Genomic DNA, 23,206 nt, shown 5'->3' on the forward strand with positions numbered 1-23,206 from the left:
GAGAAGCCCTCCTGGTACCTACAGGCACAAGGAAGGAATGTTAAAAGGAGCAGAAATTCCACTTGGTGAGAATGGGCAGAAGAAGGGAATAAAAGAGCGATGCAAATTCTGGATTGCTGTATTTTAAGGATTGTCAGCAAAACCCCTCAGCATCCCCAGGAGCCACCCAACCCTACGGCCTGAAGCAGGTAAAGCACTGAGCCATTACACTTCTTTTATCAGAAAGGGCTTTATTGAGCTCCAGGCTGTACAACTCAGTCCTTCTTTGCAGCAGCTTTCCTCATGGCTGCCAGGACATTGCTGAGTTCTTCCCGCTTTCGCTTGGCCCGAATGTGAGTGCCAACCTGCAGAGAGCAGAGCAGCATGGTCAGCAGAGCCCAGCAAAGCAGAGAAAAGCAGCTGGTTGGCTTCAGGCATTCACTTGAGAAGCAAATGAGACAGTACTGCCCCAGCATAGATTTGAAGCCCAGCAATCTCAGCTGGCCAGAAGGAGCTGCTTCATGTGATGCTTCAGTAGTGTTTCTACTCTATTCTTGGGGGGAAAGGCAGAGAATGTTCCCAGCCACCAGGGCTGCCTCCAGTGAGCTCTCTTTCAAGTCAGCTGGTTAATGGCCCCCAGCCTCCGCCAGCATCGCTCTACCTTTCCCAGCATCAGTTCACAACTAATGCAAGAAGAGCAATGGAAGTCTGAACTCAGGACCTCAAAGTGTCTCTCCAAATCCAATATCTAAGTCCATCTCCCTCTCTCCCACCCTCCCTCAGGTCAGACACTAACTGCCCTAGCAACTGGAAAAAAAATAATAGAGCAGACCTCGAGATAATAAATAATAGAGCAGAGGACAGAAAACTGGCAGCTCAACCAAAGAGTTTCTGACAGCCTCGTTCAAGCATCAGCTTGACGCACCCGTTTCTTGATGAACTTCAGAGCACGTTTATCTTTGGAGACTTTCAGCAGTTCCATAGCACGTCGTTCGTAGGGCGCGAAGCCGCAGACCTCCCTGATCATGTCTCGCACAAACTTGGTGTGTTTGGTCAGGCGCTGTTGGAAGGGGAAAGAAAAACAACATTCACAATCAACATAAGCACAAAAACAGCCAGGGTGCCAGAGCCACCCCTGCCAACAACACAGCCCTTCCACGTGCTCTGCAGGGCTCTGAACTAGTGGGCTGTGGAGACACGAAGACCTGACTGGATGCTGACCTGTGTGGCCTGTCGGGGGAGCTGCTTTGCAGGGGGTTGGACTCAATGATCCCTCAAGGTCCTTTCCAACCCCTGCGATGTGCAAATTTAAAGCCACACATGCAAGTTCAGGGAAAAAAAAAAAATCAGAATGCTGATGTATGACTGTGTGTGCACCAATCTGCAATTAAGGAATTAGAAATAGAAGTATGCAGTGAAGTAGAAGGGCAGAACTTCTACTGGGCTAAAGCCCCCAGAGCAGCTCTGCTCTGATCACACCTCAGGGCAGGAAGGCTGGAGGATGTGCTGGGCAGCACTGCGCTCTTGGTGAGATCACAGAATCATCACAGAACGGCCTGGACTGAAAAGGACCACAACGCTCATCAGTTCCAACCCCCTGCTGTGTGCAGGTCACCAACCAGCAGCCCAGGCTGCCCAGAGCCACATCCAGCCTGGCCTTGAATGCCTGCAGGGATGGGGCATCCACAGCCTCCTTGGGCAACCTGTGCCAGTGCCTCACCACCCACTGGCTGAAAAACTTCCTCCTAACATCCAACCTAAACCTCCCCTGTCTCACTTTAAAACCATTCCCCCTCATCATATCACCATCCACCCTCAAAAACAGCCGTTCCCCCTCCTGTTTATAAGCTCCCTTCAAATACTGGAAGGCCACAATGAAGTCTCCCCAGAACCTTCTCCAAGCTGAACAAGCCCAGTTCCCTCAGCCTTTCATAGAGAGGTGCTCCAGAGAGATGTGCTACTCTGCTCTCTGAACAGCACCTGAGATGTTGGACATCTGCAGGCACCACCATTTGTATCAAAAAACAGGGCCATAGGAAATGCAGGGGTGCGCTGCTGCACATCTCCAACACAACACGGCGTTTTGTGATTTTTGTGAACACATGACAGAAGCTGCAAACAATTTCTCTCTCTCTCATCAGCACACACACTTAGTGAGCCTCGCTCAGTAAGTCTCATTAGTGGTCATTAACCTGGAAAGCACCTGTTGTCATTACCTAAAGCACGGTGCCAGGAAGGCCTTCCAAAGTCCCCCAGCACGTTTTCTATTTTGCTGCCCGCATTTAAGCTGTAATGTACACGTATCCATCTTATCCTTCCATTACAGGGCGCTCCACTGCTAATTCTGCTCTCACTCAACACCTACACCCATGGATTTCATCCTTGCCATAAACTACACAGCCCCTCCACGCCTGCCAGTACCCCTACCTGTCCCTCTCCATCCCATCGCAGTTTCCTGCCCGTTTCCCACTGCTCTCTACCCTCGCAGCTCGATGCCGCTCGGCACTTTGCAGCCCGCAACCCTCACTGCCGCCAATGGCCGCTCCCGCGTATCTGTACCCGCGACCACCGGGCAGGGCCCAGCTGCACCCCAACCCTCGGCGAAGCGCCGAACCCGCACTCACCCCTCGGCGGCGGCAGTGCCTCGGCTTAGACACGTTCTTCGTCACCTTGTAGCCCTTGTTGAGGCCGACGGCCATAGGGTAGCGGATCGCCATGTCTGCGGGAGAGAGCGGTCAACGCTGCGCCGCGGCCCGGCCCGGCCCAGCCCGCCCCCGCTGCGGGCCCCGATCCCCGCCTCGCTGCGGGCCCTGGCCCGACCCCCACGGGCGCGGATCGCGGCCCCGGCCCTCACCGGCCGCAGATGCCCGCGGATCCCGGGGGCTCCAACCAGCACCAACCTGCAGCCGCACCGCCGGCGCCGCACCGGAAAGAAGGAGCGCGCGCGACGTGCTGGGACAGCGGAACTTCCGGTCCGGCCCTAGAGGGCGCTCTATCCCTGGCGAGACCATACAGACGGGCCGCGGCGGGGCGCTGGGCGGCCGCCCGGTGGCGGAGCGATACCGCCGCTGATAGCGCCGCTGATAGCGATGCCGAGCGGTGCTGGCGCCGAGCTACAGGCGGGCGTTACCGGCGGGTTGGTGGGGCCGTGGTGGGGCCTTTGGGCTCCAGGGCACGCTGCTGCCTCAGACCCGACCAGAACCCCAGGTCCCGTTCTGCAGGCTGCTGTCCGGCCTCTCATCCCCCGCCCGTAGCCGTGGCAGGGCTGCACACCCAGGGGCAGGATTCGGCCCTTGCTCTGGCTGCACTTCACGCTGCTGGGGATTGCCCAGCCCTGCCGTGTGTCAAGGTCTCTGCAAGGCCTCTCTGCCACTGAGGGAGTCAGCAGCTCCTCCAGTTTAGGGCTGTCCTCACGCTCAGCATCCACTCGAGTCCTGCGTCCAGACACCGTCTCCAGACCAGACCTCTCCTTACAGATAAAGCACTGGATCCCATAGAGAGGGGTGTGACTTAAGCTTAGAGAACACCGTTGATCTCACTGGATTGCTTTCTAAATGTCTGAAATATCAAATAAAAGCATAGGAACCAAAGAGGGGTTACACTCCTGTTTATGCCGTCAGCAAAACACACACAGTGTCTTTTTGTAGTTGGAGCTCCAGAGCAGCCTCTGGGAGACTGCTGGCATTGCAGAGCATTGCCTGGGTCCACAGCTACTGCAGCAGAAGCTGTGCTATGGAAATCACGGAGCATTTGCAAGAAACAGCATCAAACTGATTTGAGATTGCTGTCTTCTTTGGTGGCCATCGCGTGGGAACTGATTTGCACCTCCAAAGGTAGAGGGTGGGGACACCAAGGAGACCAGAAGGGAACTATTCAGGGGCCACCCCTGCCATGAAGGTGCCCTAAGAAAGCTGCAGCCTGAATCTGTCTGAAGTCTGAAGATCCCATGAGAGATGCAACAAGTTGACAAAACATGAGATTTGTGTGACACGTTCAACCCAATGAGCTGTTTTCTACTTTCTCCCATTCCATGAGAGGTAAACACCTTCTCCCATATTTCCAGCACTTGCAAATGGTTTGCATCTCAGCAGAATTTCCCCCTTTAATTAATTCTCTGTGCTCTTTGCCCTATTACTCAGAGCTGTTGTAAGCAAAGTTCCATGAGGTGAGTACACACTTTCCCTATTTTATAACGTAACAGGGCAAAGAGTGCGGAGAGTTAATTAAAGGGGGGAGTTTGGGGGCCTCTTCATTCAGCTATTTCTGAATCTCCTTTTTAGAACTGGTAAAGGTCCCAATGACTCTGGGATGACTAATTCCTTTTCTTATATATGACTGTCTTTTGTGCTCTGTAAGGCCTTTTTCACTTGACTCAGCCTTATCAAAGAATAAGGAAGGAAAATGTGGTGTCCATGCTAAATAGGACTAATATGGATAAGGCTGACTCAGTGCCTTTCATGCTTTGGTCTACACCAATAGGTTCTCCCAGGCTTTTGTACCCATAGACAGGATGTTCTTAGCTCTGTGGGATCAAACAAGATGGATACTCTTGGATAGTTTTGTGTCTTTTTTGCACAGTGGTGCCCAAATCTGCACACAGTACCCAAGGCAGTGCAGTGTAGAGCAGGACAATCCCCTCCTTTGCCCAGCAGCGCCATTCTTGATGCACCCGAGTACAGTTGGCCTTCCTGGCTGCCAGGGCACACTCACGTTCAACTTGCTGTCCACCAAGAACCCCAAATCCCTTTCAGCAGATCTGATCTCCAGCCTCTCGTCCTCCAGTCTGCAAGTACATCAATGGCTGCCAACCTCATGGCAGCTCTTGTTGAATTTCACACTGTTGGCAACCACCCAGATCTCTCATTTCTCTAGATCCCTCTGCAAGGCCTCTCTACTCTCAACAGAGTCAACAGCTCTTCCCAATTTAGTATCTTCAGCAAACATGCTCAAAACACCATCGAGTCCTTTAGCTGAGTCATTTAGGAAAACTTAAGAGAACGAGCCCTAAAATCATCGAGGTTGGACTCGATGATCTCTGGAGGTCCCTTCCAACCCCTGCGATTCTGTGATTCTACGATTCTGTGAAAACGGAGCCCAATCTTTTACTATAACCCTTTTGGGCCCAACTCATCAGCCAAGTGCTCACCCATCACATTATGGTTTTGTGTAGCTGTATGCTGGACATTTTGTCCTGAATGATACTGTGAGAAACGGTATTGAAAGCTTACTGAACTACTTGGGCAACCTTGTCAGAAAAGGAAATTCAGTTGTTAAACAGGACCTTTCCCCTCATGAACATGTGTGGCTGGGACCAATGACCACATTGTCCTTAAGTATTTTTCAGTAACTTCCAGCAACATTTTCTCCATCATCTTATCAGGAAAAGAAGTGAGACTGATGGGCCTGTACTTACCAATGTCTTCTTTCATGCCCTCTCTAAACTGGAGTGTTTGCCAGCTTCAGCACGATCCACATAGGCAGCCTGCTGCCTCCCCTATGAGCTGAGACCTTGCTGTTCTCAATGCTGTGGTCTCTTTGGGAAGTGCTGCCCCCCTGTGCACTTCTGGCAATCCCTTCTGGACCTCAGACCCCTGAAAGCTGCATTCACTTCTGCAAGGCTCTGGGCTGAGGTCTGCCCTGTGCTGGTATGTTGCATCAGCTCAACCCCATATGCAACACAGGGTGTTTCCCCAAGTGACAGAACTGCAGTGTTTCCAGGAAACAATTACTCACAAATGTAACCAGCAAAAATCCCTGCACAGGATTCATCATCACAGTTCGGGATGCACCTACACACCAAGCTCTGAAAAGAGGATGTGGGCACAGCAGCAGTGATAACATCTCTGTGCCCCCTAACAAGTGACAGCGGCTGTCAGACACTGAAAGTCCTGCCTGTGCCCCTGCTGCAGACACACCATGCTGTGCTGGCACTGCTGCAGCATGTTGTACAGCTGCCATCAGTTCTCTGCTGTGCTATTCTGAGAGCTGAGGAAGGGGTCAGGGCAGCTTCTGTTGGTGAGATGCTGAAGGTGGAGAAGATCCTGATGTGCACCGGGGCTGATCAGAGCTTCACCAAGGGCTTTGGGAGTGAAGGCCGCTGGGAGCCTGCACTGCTCTATGTTTTAATAAAAACAGCCCTCCTGTGCTGGAACAACTCCAGGGTCTTCGGACACTTTGCCTATCTCCTCTGTAGTGTTTTCTGTGCATACCTCAGCACACAGGAACGCGTTGCATCAGTCCCAACCCAGGCTGACCTCTGGCTGGCTCCCACCAAGCAGTCACTGAGCTGTTTGCCATCCCTCTTGCAAAGCACTGTCCTATTGTGGGTCAATTATTAACTCTGAACACTTTCTTTGGTGGTGCTTTATTAGTTAGATTTAAGCACACCTTATACAAAGCACTGCTTTGCATATCATACGGCAATTTTTACATCGGCTTTTGATTCTTGCAGCTGAAGCAGTTTGAACAGAAGTTAAAGAAAACTCTGCTTTTGGTAAATAAAGTGAGATCCAGACAATATCCCCCAGAAGGGAAGAAGGGCAGATGACCCTGCAGCAGTTCTCCTATTGCTGTATGTAACAGTGAGGGATGGAGAAGGCGAGGTGTATTTCTAGCGCTGAGCCTCGTGCAAAGGCTTCTTTCTGTTAGAGCCTTTCACAGCACAGGCACAGTGCTAGAACTGTTGCCCGAGCTGACCCACACCAGCATCTGTTCCTGAGCCCACCTGCTCCAGGAAAAGCTGGAGAACAACCCCTATCTGTTCCTTGGAGCTTGTGCTGAGGGATGGCTGCTCTCCACCTGGCCAGCACAAATGCTGCTCCTGTCAGAGCAAAGGAACCATCTGCAGCTGCCATTTCGGGCGGCTGCTTCTACTGGAGGCAATGACTTAACCCTTCCAGGGCTGAACAGGAGCTTTTCAAGACAGGCTGATATTAAATCTGCTACTATGCCATGGGATGCCTTTGGTTTTGATCCATTTCTGCAATTATAGGTGGCTGAGTTTTGGTTTTCCTTACAAGCTGCTCCTCACTTCCAAGTGAAAAGGCTAAGCTTAGGTAAAAGATATTGCTCAGAGGGACACAGATTCTTTCTTGTAGGAAATCACACAGAGGAGGACCTCGGTTCCCCTGCAGCTGCTGTACTGGCAGATCACGTGCTGCTTCTCCCTCATGCCAGCATAGCTTTCAGTGGGACCAGTGACTTATCTTCCTATTTGCCTCTGCTGCTGGGGATGGAAAGGTTTCACCCTTATCAGGAAGGAAAGGCCATTTCCAGCCCCTGGGATTTCCCTCAGAATTAGCCATTTCAGTCAGAATGCAACAACCATTTGCGTCACTGTTAACTTTTAGAAGATGTCCGATGTTTTGCAGAGGCTGAATGCCATATGAATATGAATGACTTGCACAGGGATGAACCCATGGCCCCTTCCTTGCAGGGCTGTTCAGATATCTCTGCAGGCACAAAGAAGAGTGGGGCAGCAGGCTGCATTGACCCTTGGGGCAGCTCGGGATGCCAGCTGAGCTCAGCCCAATGGTCGGTGTGTGCCAAGGCCTCGGGCTTCTCCTATCCATCTGCAAGCCAGGTGGGCCAGGCAGGGCAAGAAGGGCTCCAGCACAGGGCACCCCTTCATTTCTCTAGTGACCCCAGTGCAGAGGAGCAGAAAGCTGTGCTGTCTGCTTGCATTGTACACCACCGGGCAAGCTATAAGTTCTAACGTTTCCCACTCCTTGCCTGGAAGAATGGATTACTTGCCCACGTTGTATCCCTGGAGGTTGTGGACAACTGAAGAGTCCAAGGCACACTTTGTGACCTCGTGCTGGGCAGAGGGCAGGTACCCAGCATGGGGGAGGTAGGAAAGATGGAGTGAGGAAAAGATGGATAAAGTGGATAAGTGCTGGCTTAGAGGTGAAAGACAAGAAGGAGGGAGTGGAGAGGTGGAGAGGGGCTGTTGAACTTCAGAGGCAACAGTGATTGTGCAACACAGCTTCCCACTTGTCCTCAGGTCAGGAGAAGCCAGAAAAGCAAGAAGAATGATGCAAGAGATGGGTAAAACGAGGGGACTGCAAAGAGCAATGCCTTCCCAAGGGGAATTCTTACAGGAGAAGGTCCACCTGCCATTGCAGGGTGGTACTCAAGGCTGTACCATTCAAAAGGAAGAGTAATGAGGTTTTCCACCCACCAAGGAGGTGTTGGTCCTTCCTTGTATGTACACCAATGGGAGAGTCCTGTAGAAAGCAAATATTGCTGTTGATTTTACATCAGAAGGTATTTTGACAAGAATGAACAGGAAAGTTGGTCACGAAGTGGTTGGTATGGGCAGAGTGCTGCTGCTGTCAACATCAAAGGAGAGGTGTGCAGGGTACAGAAAAACTGAATGAAAAAGTAAACTGAATTCATGAGATTTGTGCAAGGACAGAGCAAGGGCAAACAGGTGAGCAGTCACAGTGCCCATAGATGGCCTGCACAAATGTAGGCTTTTCAGACAGGATTTTCTCCCTCTGGAAGTCCTGCTTTCTGGTCATGCAGCCAAGATGCCCGGAGGCTTTCTGAGCACCGCTCCAGGTGCCCATCTGCTGCACTGGAAGGAGTCCCAGCTCCTTGCCAGAGGCAGATGGAGGTGCTCTCTAGCTCTGCAGACCCCACCGCTGGGATACTGGGTGCGGTGGCCGCTGAACCAGAACCACTGGGTGATTTATCATTCAAAACGTATTTGCTTAGTAGGAGGAGTGTAGTAGGTAGGCAGTGATTTCTATTTAACAGTTGCATGATGAAGTCTATCACCTGTTTCTTTGTTGTCCAGCACAGCCCAGATGAACCTCACTGAAGCCAGGCAGAGGTTGCTCATGCTGCGTGGGGCTTTCAGGCAGATCGCTCTCACAGACCAGCTGCTCAGGCCTCAGCAGGCACCAGGAGCAAAGTGTGCACGGGGGCTCTGTGGGGGGATTATGGCTGAGGTGAGTGCCTTGGGTTGTGGTCACTGTGCTGGTGAGCACGGCTGGCAGTCTTTCCAGATGCACTTTCAGATATGCAGAGGGAGAACCGGCCTGGGGCATGGGAAGAACTGCCAGCTAGCGAATGCATATTATTTATTAGCTGTTGGCAGACTGGGAAGCTCAGCACTTTAAACTCACCACTTGTTTCTCTGGATTCCACAGAGTGATAATCTTTTGCACTCAGGGGAGCTCAGGGCTTCAATTAGAGCAGGCCCAGTTGTGAAATTGCCCACTCCTGGCCTTACCCACTGAGTAGCGACATCCATGCCTACAGTTCCCTCTGCATGATGTCTCCCATCCTTTCAGTGGGCAAAACAAGCACTCCGTGGCTGCACTGTGTGGGGTTTCACAGCACTGGGCAGCTAAGCCCCAGCACAGCACTCTGTCCCACTCCTCAAAAGAAAATACAATGAAAAAAGGCTCAGGGTTGAGATGAGGACAAAGATCATTTACCAACAGCTGTCACAGGCAAACTGGACAGTACAGGGAGATTAATGAAACTTATTGCCCATTACTAACAGCTTAGACCAGTGAAAACTAAAAACAAACTACAACACCTTTCCCCCATTCTACTGAGATTCCTTGCATATGCAAGATTTCTGCCAACACTGTGAAACAAATTAAGTTCTACAAAGCTATCAAAATCTGCTGTCCAGAAGATGGGGCGGCCTGCAAGCATCTCAGTCAGTTCAGAGCTTCTCCTCATTTGCTGCAGTTCCCATTCATTTACTTCATTAAAGCTCATGCCATTTGTGGCTGCCACAAATATCTGGTTATTGCATCTATCCATTCACAACTGCCTACAGTCCATGGGTGGTAGAGAAACAAGCAACATGGTGATGCTGGCCTTCAAAATTCAGTACACAGAAAGAGAACTGGGTAGGGAAAGTCTCACCTGGTTTGTGTGGTCATGTGCAAAGCTCAAGGCAGCAAAGGGCTTCCTGTTGTAGAGTTGTGATTAATCTGAGCTGTCCCTCACATTAAGAACACACAGCTCCAACACAAGTGATGAATGAGCCTGAGCACCTCGGCGTTGTCACCAATCATGGACTGGAAAAACGATTTCCAGTGAAACTGGTAGAGCCTGACAGCCAGGTCCACCGTGAAGCTCAACAAACTTGACAAATGTTAACCAGGTAAACTTCACACTTAATTTTGGTGCAAGACCATTATAACATTCACTAAGTTATCCTTTGTAATAAAACAGTGAGGTCCTGGGGCAGAGCGTGCTTTGGCAGTGCAGAATGCACTCCTTTAATCTCCTTTATTCATCATCTAATATGCACAGCACAGCACCCCTAAGCTCACACCTTTTTATCTCCACCGCCCTGTCTTCTTCCTCCTCACCTTCACTCTGTGAGCTGCACCTTTGACAGAGGTGATCTGAAAGAACTGCAGCACACCTGGCTGCACAGAGCACTTCTCACCAGTTCTATTTCACAGGAAAGACAATGATTTCTGCTTCCACCTTGCTTTGCTGAACACTGAATTCCAGCTGTTGGGGGCTCCGGTTGTTTGTGAGCACAACCTTAGATCAGCCCAAAGAGAACCTTGTAGAGGCTGAGCCTGCAGGGCCAGACACAAGGTACACAGCAGGTTGTTAGAGCTGCTGCAGGGAAATGTGGAATAGCTCTGTGCTGACGGGCAGTGAGCCAGCAGCAGTGCTTGGTGGATTTCAAAATAAGGCGCCAAATGGTTGTTTTGGGGAAAAAAAAAAAAAGAGACCATAACAAACAAACACTGGGTTTGTTTTCATCAGCGTTTGAGATCGGTGCCAGGCTTTTATATAACAGCAGCACAGGGTGTGAGCTGTGTGTGCTCCCCTCCCACAGCTCCAGTGGGGCTGCAATGATCAGAGCAATTCTCGGAGCCTGCAGCGCTGGGATTGCTTGTGATAAAGCCAGCTTTGTGAGCTCAGAGGAACTGCAGCTCGGCAGCAGCCCACACCCTCCTGCACTGCTCTTCCCAGCTGCCAGCAGGCCGGGGACCTGCCGTGCCCCGAGGAAATCCAAACTGCGCAGCACACGAGGAGCACGATGGCGAGGATTGATCAGCTGGAATGAAACTTGGCTGTGGGTGTGAAAGTCCAAACTCACCACATCTGATTATTGGCCTGATATTTCAATAAAGGCTGTAAGGATAATCTTGACATTAATGTTGTTATACCTCTACATCAATAGGTAAACCCACAAGGGCTCTGACTCCGTGGGCTCCAGGACTGCCTGCAGCCAGGCTAGATATCATTTTGTTCTCAAGTGCATCTCATTTCATTTCAGCTGTATTTTCACAGTATTCTCTCAACAAGAAATCTGTCTTCTTACTACCTTGGAAGAACCCCAGAGCTGTGGGGAGCCAGTGAAGGGAAAGTTCAGTACCGAATGCTCCTTACCCTGATAAAGGCTCTGATTGAGTTTGATTGGGGAATGCTCCTCTGTTGCTCTTGTGTGACAGAAGTGGCTCTTTTTGGCACTGGTAAGAGAAACCACCACTGGGAGAAGTGACAAAGCAGGATTGTTTTAAGGTGCAGAACTCTGAGCCCCCGCCTTATTCCTCTGTTTCTTTTTTGTTGAGATGGGGAAAAACTGAGTTCTCTTTTTTCTTCTTTTTTTTCTTTTTTTTTTTTTTGGTAAAAAGTTCTTAATTCTGGTCACATGAGACCAGTTGCAGCACAAGAGTCTAAAGGGCTGCCCAGGTCATCATAGCAACAGTCACTCCATATCTGCCACAGAAACAAGCACAGAGCTGAGTTCTCTCTCCCAGGTTTGGTTAACACTTCCCCCATTGCAGTTCAGGCTGAATTCTGCCTCAATGAGAAGGCAGATGCTGTAGCAGAAGAGTATTATTATCGAAGCCCTACCAAACATGATCTGCCTGGAATAAGACGTAAATACTTCCTCTATTCATTAGGAGGTGTCTTCTTGTCTTGAAAAAAATCCTTCTACATGGAGTTTGCTGTCTGCTTTAATTCCACAGCTGTGCACTCTGTTCCTCTTTTGACACACCTCTTTCTCATTAGAAGCTGAGGAAGATCTCATCCATGCCATACTACTAATTTTCTCTCCTTGCTTTGGTGCTTTCTGTCCTGACACTGCCAGAAGCAATTTCATTCAGTGAAAGATAAAAATCTATAGTAAGATATGAGCACTTCTTCCAAGCTTGAAGTCATTGCTAACAATTTTTAAATTACTGTTGAGCTGGGCTGAATTTGGACACCTAGTAAATGTTCTGGGCTGTGTGCTCGATTCATGTCTCATCCTGAAATTAATGAAAATATCTGAGACAACTAAACCAGACAGGCAGTTCAGAGTGAGATAAGGAACATGAGGCAGAGGGGAAGTTTGATGACTACAGGAAAGACAGAAATAATCTCACTATTAAAGACGTACAAGTAATACAGGGAGAAAACAGGACACTGCAGCAGCTGCTAAGGTAGGCAGTTGAGGTAAAAATCAGCCACGGAGATGTGGTGTTCCCACTTTTGTGGCAGTATCAGCATTCAGCATCATTATGAAATCCAAGATAGCATCAGAAAACTCGTCACACCAAACTATAAAGTGGCCAACAACTGAAAAGATGCTTAGCATCAAAGGATGTGCAAGGCTTTCCTTTGTCTTGATTCCCTGCTGTAAGCAATCTCTTCATGTCTTTGGTGGGAAGAAGCACCCTGGTGCAAGGCAGAACCTGCCACTGCTGTCTCCATTATCTGACATCTCAAGAATTTATGCTTAACCTACCCAGATAGCCAGATATGTTGCAAGCACCTCCGAGCTGGAGCTCCACATCAGAACCCAGAGCACTTCCAAGCTCCTGACTTGTTATCAGAGCGAATGCTGTACATGCACAGCTTTCACCTGTGCTGTGCTGCCCACAAAAGTCAGTGTGGGGCAGAGGGTGAGGCAGCAACCTTGGCATCTTCCCATCCCACTCCCCGAAGTGTCCTGTTCTCAGTGAGGAAAAGTGAACAAACACGTTCAGCAACAAAGAGGTGAAGCCAATAACAAGGATGAAAGTCTGCAAGTGTTCTGGTTACTGCTTAAGAAAGGCACATTCTAAATATTGTAGAAAATATGAGATCTCAAGTGTGAGGGAGTATAAATATAAAAGGAAGATATTACTGTGGTGTGGTATCATCACTGTAAAAAAAAGAATATTAAAAGGCAAAAAAAAACTTGAAATGTACAAAGTTTATAGGATAAAAAAAAAAAAATCTGACAGAATAATGGAAGAGTTTTGACTAAACTTCATGACCAAAGCAGACTTGCATCTGGATTATATTCTCAATCAAAAAGAGGCAAAAGTTGTAAAAGAATTTCCAAACTATGATCAATGTGCAGAGCATCATGTTAAATCACATGAGAAAAAATGAGCCAACCCAAAAAACGTTTACGCAGAGGCTTTCAGCATTCCTAAAATACTTCTTTTTTTTCAGCTTTATATAATCAAATGTAATTACTGGTCTTCCACAGATTTGTTAGTGCTGGAAACTGCATGTTGGGTCAGAACAAGTTCATTCTAAGCACATGGCTTCACACTCACTCAGAAGCGTTATTTTTTAATGAGTTTTTTTTTTTTTTTGCTTTGCTCGGGGGAAGGCAGCGATGTCTGATTCGCTGCAGGCTCACAGCAGCTCCGGCTGGAGGCACGCGCTGGGCTCTGGAGCTGATCCAGCAGCAGTTGGTTTACAGTTTGCAACTGGCGCCGAAATTCAAAAAACGCACTGTACTTCAAATCCAGAGCGGGGATGGAAACAATGAGGAAGGAGGTGGCTCTGCAGGCTCCTGGGCTGTCCTTGGTGTGGCTCCCAGCCCGAGCGCGAGGTCAGACCTCCCTGCTGAGAAATGAGGCACAGCGCTCTGGGATTTGTAGTCTGTCCTTCCTGCTTCCTCCTGCAGATGCATTTCAAGGCAAAAACGACTGCTTTCAGAGAGCGGTTTCACACTGAGTTTATATCAGATCTCACTAAGATCCGACAGCAGCGCTCTTTACATTCTGATGTGCCTACGCGCCTATAGAAATGACAGAAATGAGGTGGTGATCAGCACGATTATTTTCATCCCTCTGAGTAACCCGCTGACACCCACAGCTTTGCAGGCTCTGTGGAAACCCCTGCCCTCAGCTCTCTGCAGGTGGAGGAGCAAAACTTACCTGAAAACCTACTGCTTACACAGGCAGCTGCTACAGATACATAGCAATTGCAAGAGGGACTCAGAACTGCTCACCCACAGCAGAGCTGTACTGAAGTTTTCCAGTTTGACAAGTACTTGATCTTAGGTTCCCAGATCCTCTAACATGAGAATCAGATCGCTTCTGTTTTGATCATAAACACCTATTTGTTCAGCTTGGCTCCCTGAGTTTCTTTTCATCTATTGCATGCAGTATTTTCTTATTTGTTTTTCTATTTAGTTGTCTTCTATTGCTGGCTTGCATTACACTCATACTCCTTTTTCTTTGCCGTTGTACCACCAACTTCAAACTCGTTTTTCCCGGAAAATCTTCCTCTTCTCAGCCTTCCCTGTTAGTCACAATGCAAAAAACCACACTGAGTGCTTTTTAGTCTCAAGGCTGGGGACAAAAGGAATTCACTGCTAATGCATTTTATACTGGTTAAATGTGTAAGAACTTACAGAAGTCGGAGTATAATCACTAAAAACATGCTTTGGGAAGGTAATACTCCAAGTATTTAGGAAATGAAAAATTCCCAACGGCTCCATTGTGAACTAGCAGCATCCCTTGGGATAGCAAGAGCACTTTCTTCCTGAGCAGCCTGACTTGGGAGCATTGCACCTTCTCAGCATCACCATGGATGTTTTTAATGCCTGCAAAACAGCCCTCCTAAAAATCCCCACTAGGAAGCAGTTGATTGAAACCCCAAGCAGCAAACTGCAGTTCTCAACCTACAGATGCTGAGGGGGAAGCACAGCAAATTAAGGTTAACAGGCCTTGCTGCTAACCCATGCCCCTCTCCCGGGACAGGGAAGGCAGTTCGTTCCTAAGAGGCCGTTTCTGAGGAGCACAGGGGCTGCACCTGCTGTGACACGGGCTGACGAGAAGGAACCCTGATCCCACAGCTCCGCTCCCTCAAGCTTGGAAGGGAAAAACGAACCGAACCCAACGAGCGGTGTCTGCTTTCAGAAGTGGCTTTATGCACACTCAAGGTTATTACGTACAAGGTTATTAAATAACCTTTCTCCTGTGCTTTATTCCCAGTCTCAATGGCTTAACTGTATTCAAAACGCGTTACGAGCGAGCGCGGAGCGGCGGCGGGCAGCCCACAAAATGGCGGCGGCGCGGACTCCTCCTCCCGGCGCGCCCCGCGCGGCCATCTTGGCGCCCAGACTTCATTTCCCATGCGGCGCGGCGGCGGGGCAGGCGATGTCCGCCATCTTACCGCTCCCTCCTCCCCCGGTGCGGCCGGATTGAATGAGCCTGCTGCCCGCGAGCTGAGCGCCATGTCAGGCACCCCGATCCGCGGCACCCCCGGCGGGACCCCGCTATCGCCGACCCGCATCTCCCGCCTGCAGGAGAAGGAGGAGCTGCGGCAGCTCAATGACCGCCTGGCCGTCTACATCGACCGCGTGCGGGCGCTGGAGCTGGAGAACGACCGGCTGCTGGTGAAGATCTCTGAGAAAGAGGAGGTCACCACCCGCGAGGTACGGCCTGCCGCCTTTCCCCAGGGCTTCCGAGGCGGTGGAGGCCGGCGGGGCCGCTCCGTCGCAGGGAGCGGGGCTGGCGGTGCTGCGCTCGGCCCATCCTTCCCCCGCAGCGGCGGTGCTCTGGGTTGTGGGGGTGTGCGTGTAGGGGCCCGGGGGCTGCGGAGAGAAGCGGCTGCCGGCGGCGCGCTGAGCGCGGCTCGGGCTGCTCGCGTCACCGAGCGAGAGCGAAAGGCGGGAAGGAGCGCGGCGGGGGGGGGGGCGGCGGGCCGGGCCTGGGCCGCGCCGGGTGGGGCCGGCGGGAAAAAGCGAGCTTCCCGCCGCGCTGCGGGTCTGGGCGCCGCGCTGTGGGCTCGGGGCCGGCCCGGCCCGCCGTCGCATAAAAACCCGTGAGTGGCTTTTGGTCCCCGCCGCGCGGCTCAGCGCTGGGGGATTTGAAAGGGTCGTGCTAAGTTTGCTTTTTGCCGGAGAAAATCTTTCTTGGTGCCTACAAATAGTGTGAACCGAATCCGTTACGTGTGGCAGATAACCTGTTCTGCTTCCTGTGGCCACTTCTTTTTTCTTGGGAAGCCACGTTTTATTTTTCCATCTTGTCCCGTACGTGCTGCCCCCACGACCCTCCTTCCCGTGTGGGGGATGGCTGGCGGTCCCACCAGGTCCATACCAGCGCACAGCCCTCCTGTGGGATCACTGAGGCTGGGGAAGGGCTCTGAGATCACCGGCTGTCAGCCCGTCCCCTCCGTGCCCACTGACCATGTCCCCATGTGCCACATCTCCACCGTTCTCCAACCCCTCCAGGTGACCTGGGCTTCCACCGTGCTTTCTGAGAGGAAATTGTTCCTCATATCCAACCTGCATCCCCGGAGGCAGCCTGCAAGGCGAGGTGTCCCACTAAGTGAAGTTTGAGTTGAAACTGGCAGCTGACAGGGCTGTGAAGGGGGCGATGTGAGGGATTGCTCTGCCACTTGTGTAGGCTTTTTTTTTTTTTTTTTTTTTTTTTTTCCTTCTTTAAGGATCTGGTGTGATGGTGGCAGCGGGAGAAAAGTTTGAATTTGAGCAGTTTGCTTAAGTAGACCAAATATGGTAATGTCTTGTTGGGGGGAGGTCAGCCTGCCTGCAATCACTGCTCACCAAAGTATCTTGAAATGCGTTTGTGTCACTTAATGATGTAATGTAACATGTGTTTTCAAAGTAACCAGATATTTCTTATCATAAAGAATGCCTGCATCTCTTGTCCTATATGAAATCGTGCTATAAACAAAATAACCATGTCTGGCTCCAAGCACTAGGAAGCTGTGGATTGCTGGAGGCTAGAACATAAAAACAGGGAGTAAACACTTTCAATATATAAAGCAGAATACAATTAACAAGAACACACGTAATCAAAGTAGGTACAGGCACAAGACAGTCTTACATGTAGTGTGAATGTAAGCCAACTTATTGTAGTTGTTCTGTGTGTTACTGAGCCTGGAAAATACTCTGCATTAAATGGGGAAGGTAAGCTTGTGGGTTTTCATACATTTTGCTTAATTTTCCCTTTCAATTATCTTTTTATTAAATCTTAATTCTGAGATTCTGCTCTGGGTCCCTTCCAACTCAGGATGTTCTGGGATTCTTTTGTATTGTGTTAGAGCCAATGCTTGTACAGTCCTTCACCAGGACTGTGTGCTAAAAGCTTGCCTGCTGTCTCTAGGACAGCTTATTTTTTTTCATATGTGTGTCCAGAAGGGGGCTTTGCAGTCTTATAGAGTTTCAATTCAGGCCTGTGGGCAGTGGATTAGGGCTGTGTGAGCAGTGAAACTTCACGTGGCTGTGAAGTTCTGGGTGCACTGAGATAGGAGAGTTCTGTCCTTCTGGCACTGATGTGGTAAGCTGGTTTTTCTGCTGATGCTTCAGTTTCCTAGTTGAATTTGTGTTCCTAAAATAATCAAACTTAGAGTGAAATAAAGAATTTAAGAAAGCAACAAAACAACAGTAGCTTCTATGCAGAGGCACTGTTGAGTGTAGTCTGTTGCCATTCTGTTTGGGATGCATCATTATCTCTTTGTATTAACTCTGCGTGGTTGAATTGGGCTATTTAATTTTCCGGAGTGTTCATGATGAAAATTCCCTTTGGTGATTATCCTCAACCATCTTCAAATTTTAGCTGCTTTGCGCTTTTTTTTTTTTTTTTTTTTTTTTTTTTTTAGCTTAATATTCCTAGTAGCTTTGACTTATTCATGGTTACGTGCTTTCTCTCTGCTGATACTCTCACTACTCTGCCTTTAATAACTGTCTTGACCTTTTATGGATGAGGGAGCCTTTTTTTCCCCCATTCGAAGACTGTTTAATTTCAGTACTTACTAATCACAGAGTTGTAGGGGTTGGAAGGGACCTCCAGAGATCATCGAGTCCAACCCCCAATTAGGTCTGCTACTGTTTCTTCTTCCCAATAAATGCATTGCTTACAAGGAGCCTTCTGATTTTTGTTAATCCATGATGTGTGGCAGACTGCCTGATGGAATAATCATGAGTAACTGAGTGAAGTGATGGTTCCCTTCCCACAAATGGAACGATGGCATTTTAATGTGAATAAAAGAGCAGCTTGTAGAAATGGAGGAATTCCCATATTTTAATTGTCTACTTAATTATGCATTGAATCAGAAAGCATTATTTTTTCTTCCCAGCAGGGAGCAGGCCTGGTTAATTTTTTGTTTCTGCTCCAGAAGGTTTGTTACAGCTTCTGCATGCTCAGTGGGAGACAAGTTGCTGCTGTTACTGAACTGTTTGGGATAATTTTAGCTTAAATTGGCTGAAGATTTTCAGAAGGACCTCAGTGACTGATGCCAGGAGCACATGGTGGATGCAGCCACGTGTGCTGTGGATTGACAAGCACTGCTCATCTGCTGGGCTCTGTGTTAAACCTGAAACTTCTGCCTTGATAGCAGTTGACGCATCTGCTTTTTTTTCGTGACAACCTTTAGCAACTCCTGTTTGCCTTAAAACATGGACACATGGTGATGTTACAGTGGTGTTTGGCCACTGCTTGTCACCCTGGTGTCCTCCCACATGTCCGTGTCTCACTGCAGGTTGGGTGAGACCATTACTGCCGTCTGACCACTGCATGCATGGGAGCAAAGGGGGTGGCATTTCTAATTTGGTTCTGAGAACTCTGGTTCTGTGGAATCATTTCTACATGATTGAATTGTTACTGGTGCTGTTCAGGCAAGGACTGCAGCCACCGTTACACCAGGCTCTTCAAACATCAGCTGGTCATGATGGTTTTTTTCTAATTATTCAAACTGCCAGCCTGCAGAGGAAAGAAGGGAGCAGCCACTTCCTACCAATGCTGGGTCACCTCCTCGGGTCTGCAGGCTTACAGCTGCATGTAGCCTTGGAACAAAATAGCTCCTGCTGCCAACTTTTAACATGAAAGAAGAACTCAACAGAAGTTGAGATTCATCTCCAGTTGTCTGCTAATTACGTTCATCTTTCAAGCTTTTGCAAACCTAATCTAATGCTGTTGTGCCTTTACTAGCATGCAGTTGGCCTCTATCAATAAAACTATGCAATAAGCACTTGGATAAATAAAAATAAAAGTTGCCTTTTCAGCTGGGGAAACCAATGACTGTCCTCATTCTCAGTTTCTTCTCTGGTGTGAATCCACTCGTGTAGCTTAGCCTATGAGAGTAGATAAATTGAGTGTATCCCCTTGTTTTTGTATTCACTAGTATTTGGTTGATATTCTCACCATGATGGGGTCACTGATACATGATCTGTGAGGTTGGGAGAAGGAGTGATTGAAAGGATGAAGGTGGGAAGACTGCTTTCTGATAATACCTTCATTCCTGGTGGTGTTTATGATTGCAGTCTTCCAGAACAGACATTTTTTATGAGTATTGGAGGGCTTATTATGCTGTTCTGAGAGAGTTGTGCTGTCCTCACCCACAACAGAAAACAAGAAAGAGTGGGATGGAGAAAGGAAATGAAGATCCGTGGGGAATCTCAGCCACCCACAGCAGTTGCACTTGGGACAGAAGCAGTATGTAGAGGCTTCCCTCTTCTCTGTCTTTTTAACCTCTCTGGATGTCATTGCAGGCAGCTGCAGTCTTGTGTTAGAGCCATTAAAACTTTACTGCAGCCTCACCTGGTCTCTTCTTACCTGCCAGTGCTGCAGCTGCTGGCCCTTTGCTGCCCCAGCTGTAGCAACCAGAGCTAGCACTAAACTAGGATAGGTGCCCTTGGTGCGACCTTGTTGTCATCTGTGAAACATTTGGATGCTTCTGTGGATGGTGGATCACCTGAGTCCTAACCTGCAAAGCGCAGGATTAGGCAGTGCTGTAGAGATCAGCTGAAGGGAAATGGTGCTGATACACAGCACACATCTTCATTGCTCTTGAGAACTTGGGTCTTCCGGAGGTTATGTTCCATCTCCATGCTGCCCTCTTAGTTTTCTTTTTCCTCCAATCTTCCTGGCCTGTAACAACTCCATTATCTGCTTGTGGTCCCTGTCAGAGTTAACACTGTAGTAAGCAGCCATCTGCTTTGCATGGAAAATGTTTCCCCTGTTAATTGCTGGGAGCATACTTTGTACTACCCCTTGGCTTGACACCTGCCAGACTGCCATGCCGGGCTGAAAAAAAAAAGGAGGAAGTGTATTTTAGCTCTCTTGCTGAAGTATCTGGGCAAAGGCATCTCTGGTCATCTTAGATCCATGACCTCATGGATTGGGTTTTAGTGAGGCTGTGCTGTGGCACTTATTAATCTCTGTGAAGAAACTGGTTCTTAACCATAGGGGCGGGTGACCAGATTTCCTTGGAAGAATGTGATGCTGTTTACAATTTTTGGATAAACTGCCTTTGATGTTGATACCGATGATTGCCTGGCTCTGAGCAGGCATTTCCACATCAGAAGGAGGAATAGCTATATGCCTCCACAGGTGTTCCTGGGGAGGCCGTGAGCCTTCATCAGTCCATAACTGGGTGAACAAGAACACTGTGAGCCATGCCTGGTGGGAACGCATTTGTTTTGCACATTGATGCATATTAAGATAATTAAAGCTTTATCGCCTAATTTGTCCAGCCTAGCAGTCTGGCACATTCCTTGTGTCTTCACTGAGTGCTGTCTCGCAGCTTCTTCCTACTAGTTGCTGTAGGAGGTCTGTAGACCTGACCTGTCTTCTGGGTGGGGGGTGCTTGGGTGAGCAGGTGGGAATGGCAGGACAGATCCTGCAGAGCAACTGCTGCTGGCAACTGTGCAGTTGTATTTCAGGGCTGGTGACTGCTTGGAAGAGACGGGATCTGCCTGGCTAGGCAGGACAAAGGTGTCTTTGCCAACAAGCGGGTCACCTGGGTAAGAACTTCAGACTGGAAGTGATGGGGGAGTGTGAGGTTTCTCTAAGATCGGGTGGGATGGGGTGGACAGGCAAAGGGCCGGGGGCTGTGTGAGCAGGGTAGACAGTAATCAACAAAGCAGTTGTGGAATCATCAAGGAAGTGCCTACAGGACAGTCTGATGGGGAAAGCTCTCCTGTTCTTCCTGACAAATCATCGTGGTGCCTTTCTGAAGTGCCTGCAGCACAAATGCTTGCAATGTGGAGAACAGCCAGGAGGAATTAGCCACCATGGTGGGTGGGTGCTATGACCTCAGTGGGATCATGGGCATGAAGTGGGAAAACTCACAGGATGAGTGCTGCCATGGACATCTAATGAAACTGCGTCCAGGAGAGGCTGGTTGGTTTCATTGTTGGGTTGCTACAAATTATCTTTGAAAAGTCAAGACTGGTGGCTGTAACAAAGCACGTGTCACACCTATGGTTAGCAGGGGGAAGGTGGGAGATGCAGGGGACTACCTGCCTGTCTCCCTCCCCTCAGTCCCTAGAATATGATTTGTGTCATTGTGGACTTCTCAAGTCCTTGTCTGTATCCTTTCTGACTGTTTCCTCTGAGATGGACGAAGCTGTATTGGCTGTTTTTTTTCCATGCTGATGTTCTTCGTGTGCCTGCTGCTTTCCTTTTTTTTTTTTTGTTTTGTTAGATCTGTCATGAAAGCCCATTTCCTGATTTACATGACAGGTCTGGCTGTGAAACTTGTGTTTTGCAGCAGACACTGATTCTTCCTCAGTATGACCCTTACGTGCTTGCCCAGCAGTGCTGTTCTTCAGACTGTCGGCTATCTCGCTGTACGCTCCAGCTTAGTGACAGGTAGTTCCTCTTTAACAACTCCTTTCTAATGGTCAAGAAGAAAGTGAACCCTTATAAGATTAAATATTCACCTAATTGAAAAAGTGGGCTTAGAAAGCTCTTGATACTGTATAAATCTGATGACTTGTTACTGCTTGATTTGTAGTCTGTTCTATGATTCTTTCAACTCATGCTTAAGTGCAGGAAGCTCTTAAAGATTTCTCTAGTATGAATGTAAGTTAAATAATAACAAAAAAATGAAGATATGTTTGTACTTCATCTTTCTGAGATGGTACTTTTGCTTAGCAGATGAGCTTTGGGCCGCAGGCTGTTTATCATGTCTATCTGTACCTTTCTGTAAGTGCAGCAGGAGTGATTATTTTCTACGCCATTTATGAGTTTTCTTCAAACTTAATTTTTTGGCTTGCCATGTGTTTGTCAGAAATCACTATCAGTTTTTATTTGGCATTTGTGCACGAGCTTTGCTTTTGGACAAATGCTGCTCCATGTTCCATATCCTCCTGCTCTGCTGTGTTGCCCAGTAAGTAACCATACCAGTTTTGTTTTATCTTGAATTGTGTGTGATCTTCTTTTAGTTAAGTGCCTACAGTGATGTCTTATACATATTCTGCTTTTTTTTTTTTTTTTTTTCGGTTGCTCTAATAAATTCTTCTGTTTTCTGTAGTTGTCATAATTGCAATGGTTGTAATTACTTCTTGGTTTCTTTTGCTTCTGCAAGGCTGCTGAAAGCAAATCTGCTGAGGTTCTTGACAGTGTTGTGGCAGATCTGGTCCCACCTGCTGCAGAGAGTGAAGAGCTTCCTCTCATGGTTTACCAGATTGACTGCTCCATGATACTCTCACTGCAAACATATAAAATGTAGCTCTGGTATGGTATCACCTCTTGGATTACAGCCTGAGCTATTTGACACCTGCTGGAATGCCTCTCTGATCTCCAGTACGGTTCCTGTTTTCCTTTATAGTTAGTGATTAATTAGCACTGCATATACCAGAGTTGTTTCCCTACTCTGGATGCTGCGTAGAAAATCTTTTTCAGAATGTGTCGAACCTGAGCAAAGTGTGCTCCAAGAATTCCTGGGGCATTTGGGGCATTTAGGCACTGCTTGGTGGCACAGTGCTGAGATGGTGATGAGGCAAAGCACCAGAAATGGTCTTCACAGCTGCTAGGTTCATTTAGTGGTTTTCCTTCCCTTGCTGCTGTGGATGCTGTGATTGCTGGTCCTGTTGCCATTTTTCTTTTTTTGTCCATAAATTCTATATGAGGCATATCCTAGAAGGGCAGCAACAGCTTTTTAAGAATGTGAGCTTGAAGTGTCACTACTGGAGACCAAATTGAGCAAAGTCGTTGCAGTTGCAAAGTAAATTTAAGAGGGAGGAGGCTAAAGAGTGATTGTAGTTTAGAAA

At 48.6% G+C, this 23,206-nt stretch overlaps 2 protein-coding genes across 3 annotated transcripts in view; one reads left to right on the forward strand and one right to left on the reverse strand.

Moving 5' to 3' along the window:
• Positions 1 to 210: 210 nt before the first annotated feature.
• Positions 211 to 2,957, reverse strand: RPL36 (ribosomal protein L36). Of its 2 annotated transcripts, none has more exons than XM_048927333.1 (4): positions 2,880 to 2,957; positions 2,604 to 2,698; positions 905 to 1,039; positions 211 to 344 (listed from the first exon to the last, which is right to left on the reverse strand). In XM_048927333.1, the coding sequence occupies exons 2-4, from the start codon at positions 2,694 to 2,696 to the stop codon at positions 255 to 257; spliced, it is 318 nt and encodes a 105-aa protein (XP_048783290.1). In that variant the 5' UTR covers positions 2,697 to 2,698; positions 2,880 to 2,957; the 3' UTR covers positions 211 to 254. The 2 variants fall into 2 exon arrangements, with proteins under 2 accessions (XP_048783290.1, XP_048783289.1); XM_048927332.1 differs by having other exon boundaries at positions 2,834 to 2,949.
• Positions 2,958 to 15,221: 12,264 nt separating this feature from the next.
• Positions 15,222 to 23,206, forward strand: part of LMNB2 (lamin B2) — a 30,617-nt gene continuing 22,632 nt past the window's right edge. The window contains exon 1 of the mRNA XM_048927330.1: positions 15,222 to 15,622. Within this exon, the coding sequence (XP_048783287.1) occupies positions 15,320 to 15,622 (303 nt within the window). The 5' untranslated portion in view covers positions 15,222 to 15,319. The remainder of the gene's footprint in view (positions 15,623 to 23,206) is intronic.

Source organism: Lagopus muta, chromosome 26 (genome assembly GCF_023343835.1).
Source record: "Lagopus muta isolate bLagMut1 chromosome 26, bLagMut1 primary, whole genome shotgun sequence".
In the NCBI taxonomy this organism is placed as follows: domain Eukaryota; kingdom Metazoa; phylum Chordata; class Aves; order Galliformes; family Phasianidae; genus Lagopus; species Lagopus muta.

Excerpts from the sequence above, each read along its gene's own strand:
- RPL36 (XM_048927333.1), bottom strand. The coding sequence starts at position 2,696 with ATGGCGATCCGCTACCCTATGGCCGTCGGCCTCAACAAGGGCTACAAG. Across the intron at positions 1,040-2,603 it reads GGCACTGCCGCCGCCGAGGG|CGCCTGACCAAACACACCAA; the intron begins GTGAGTGCGGGT and ends CCCTTCCAACAG. Across the intron at positions 345-904 it reads TGAAGTTCATCAAGAAACGG|GTTGGCACTCACATTCGGGC; the intron begins GTGCGTCAAGCT and ends TGCTCTCTGCAG.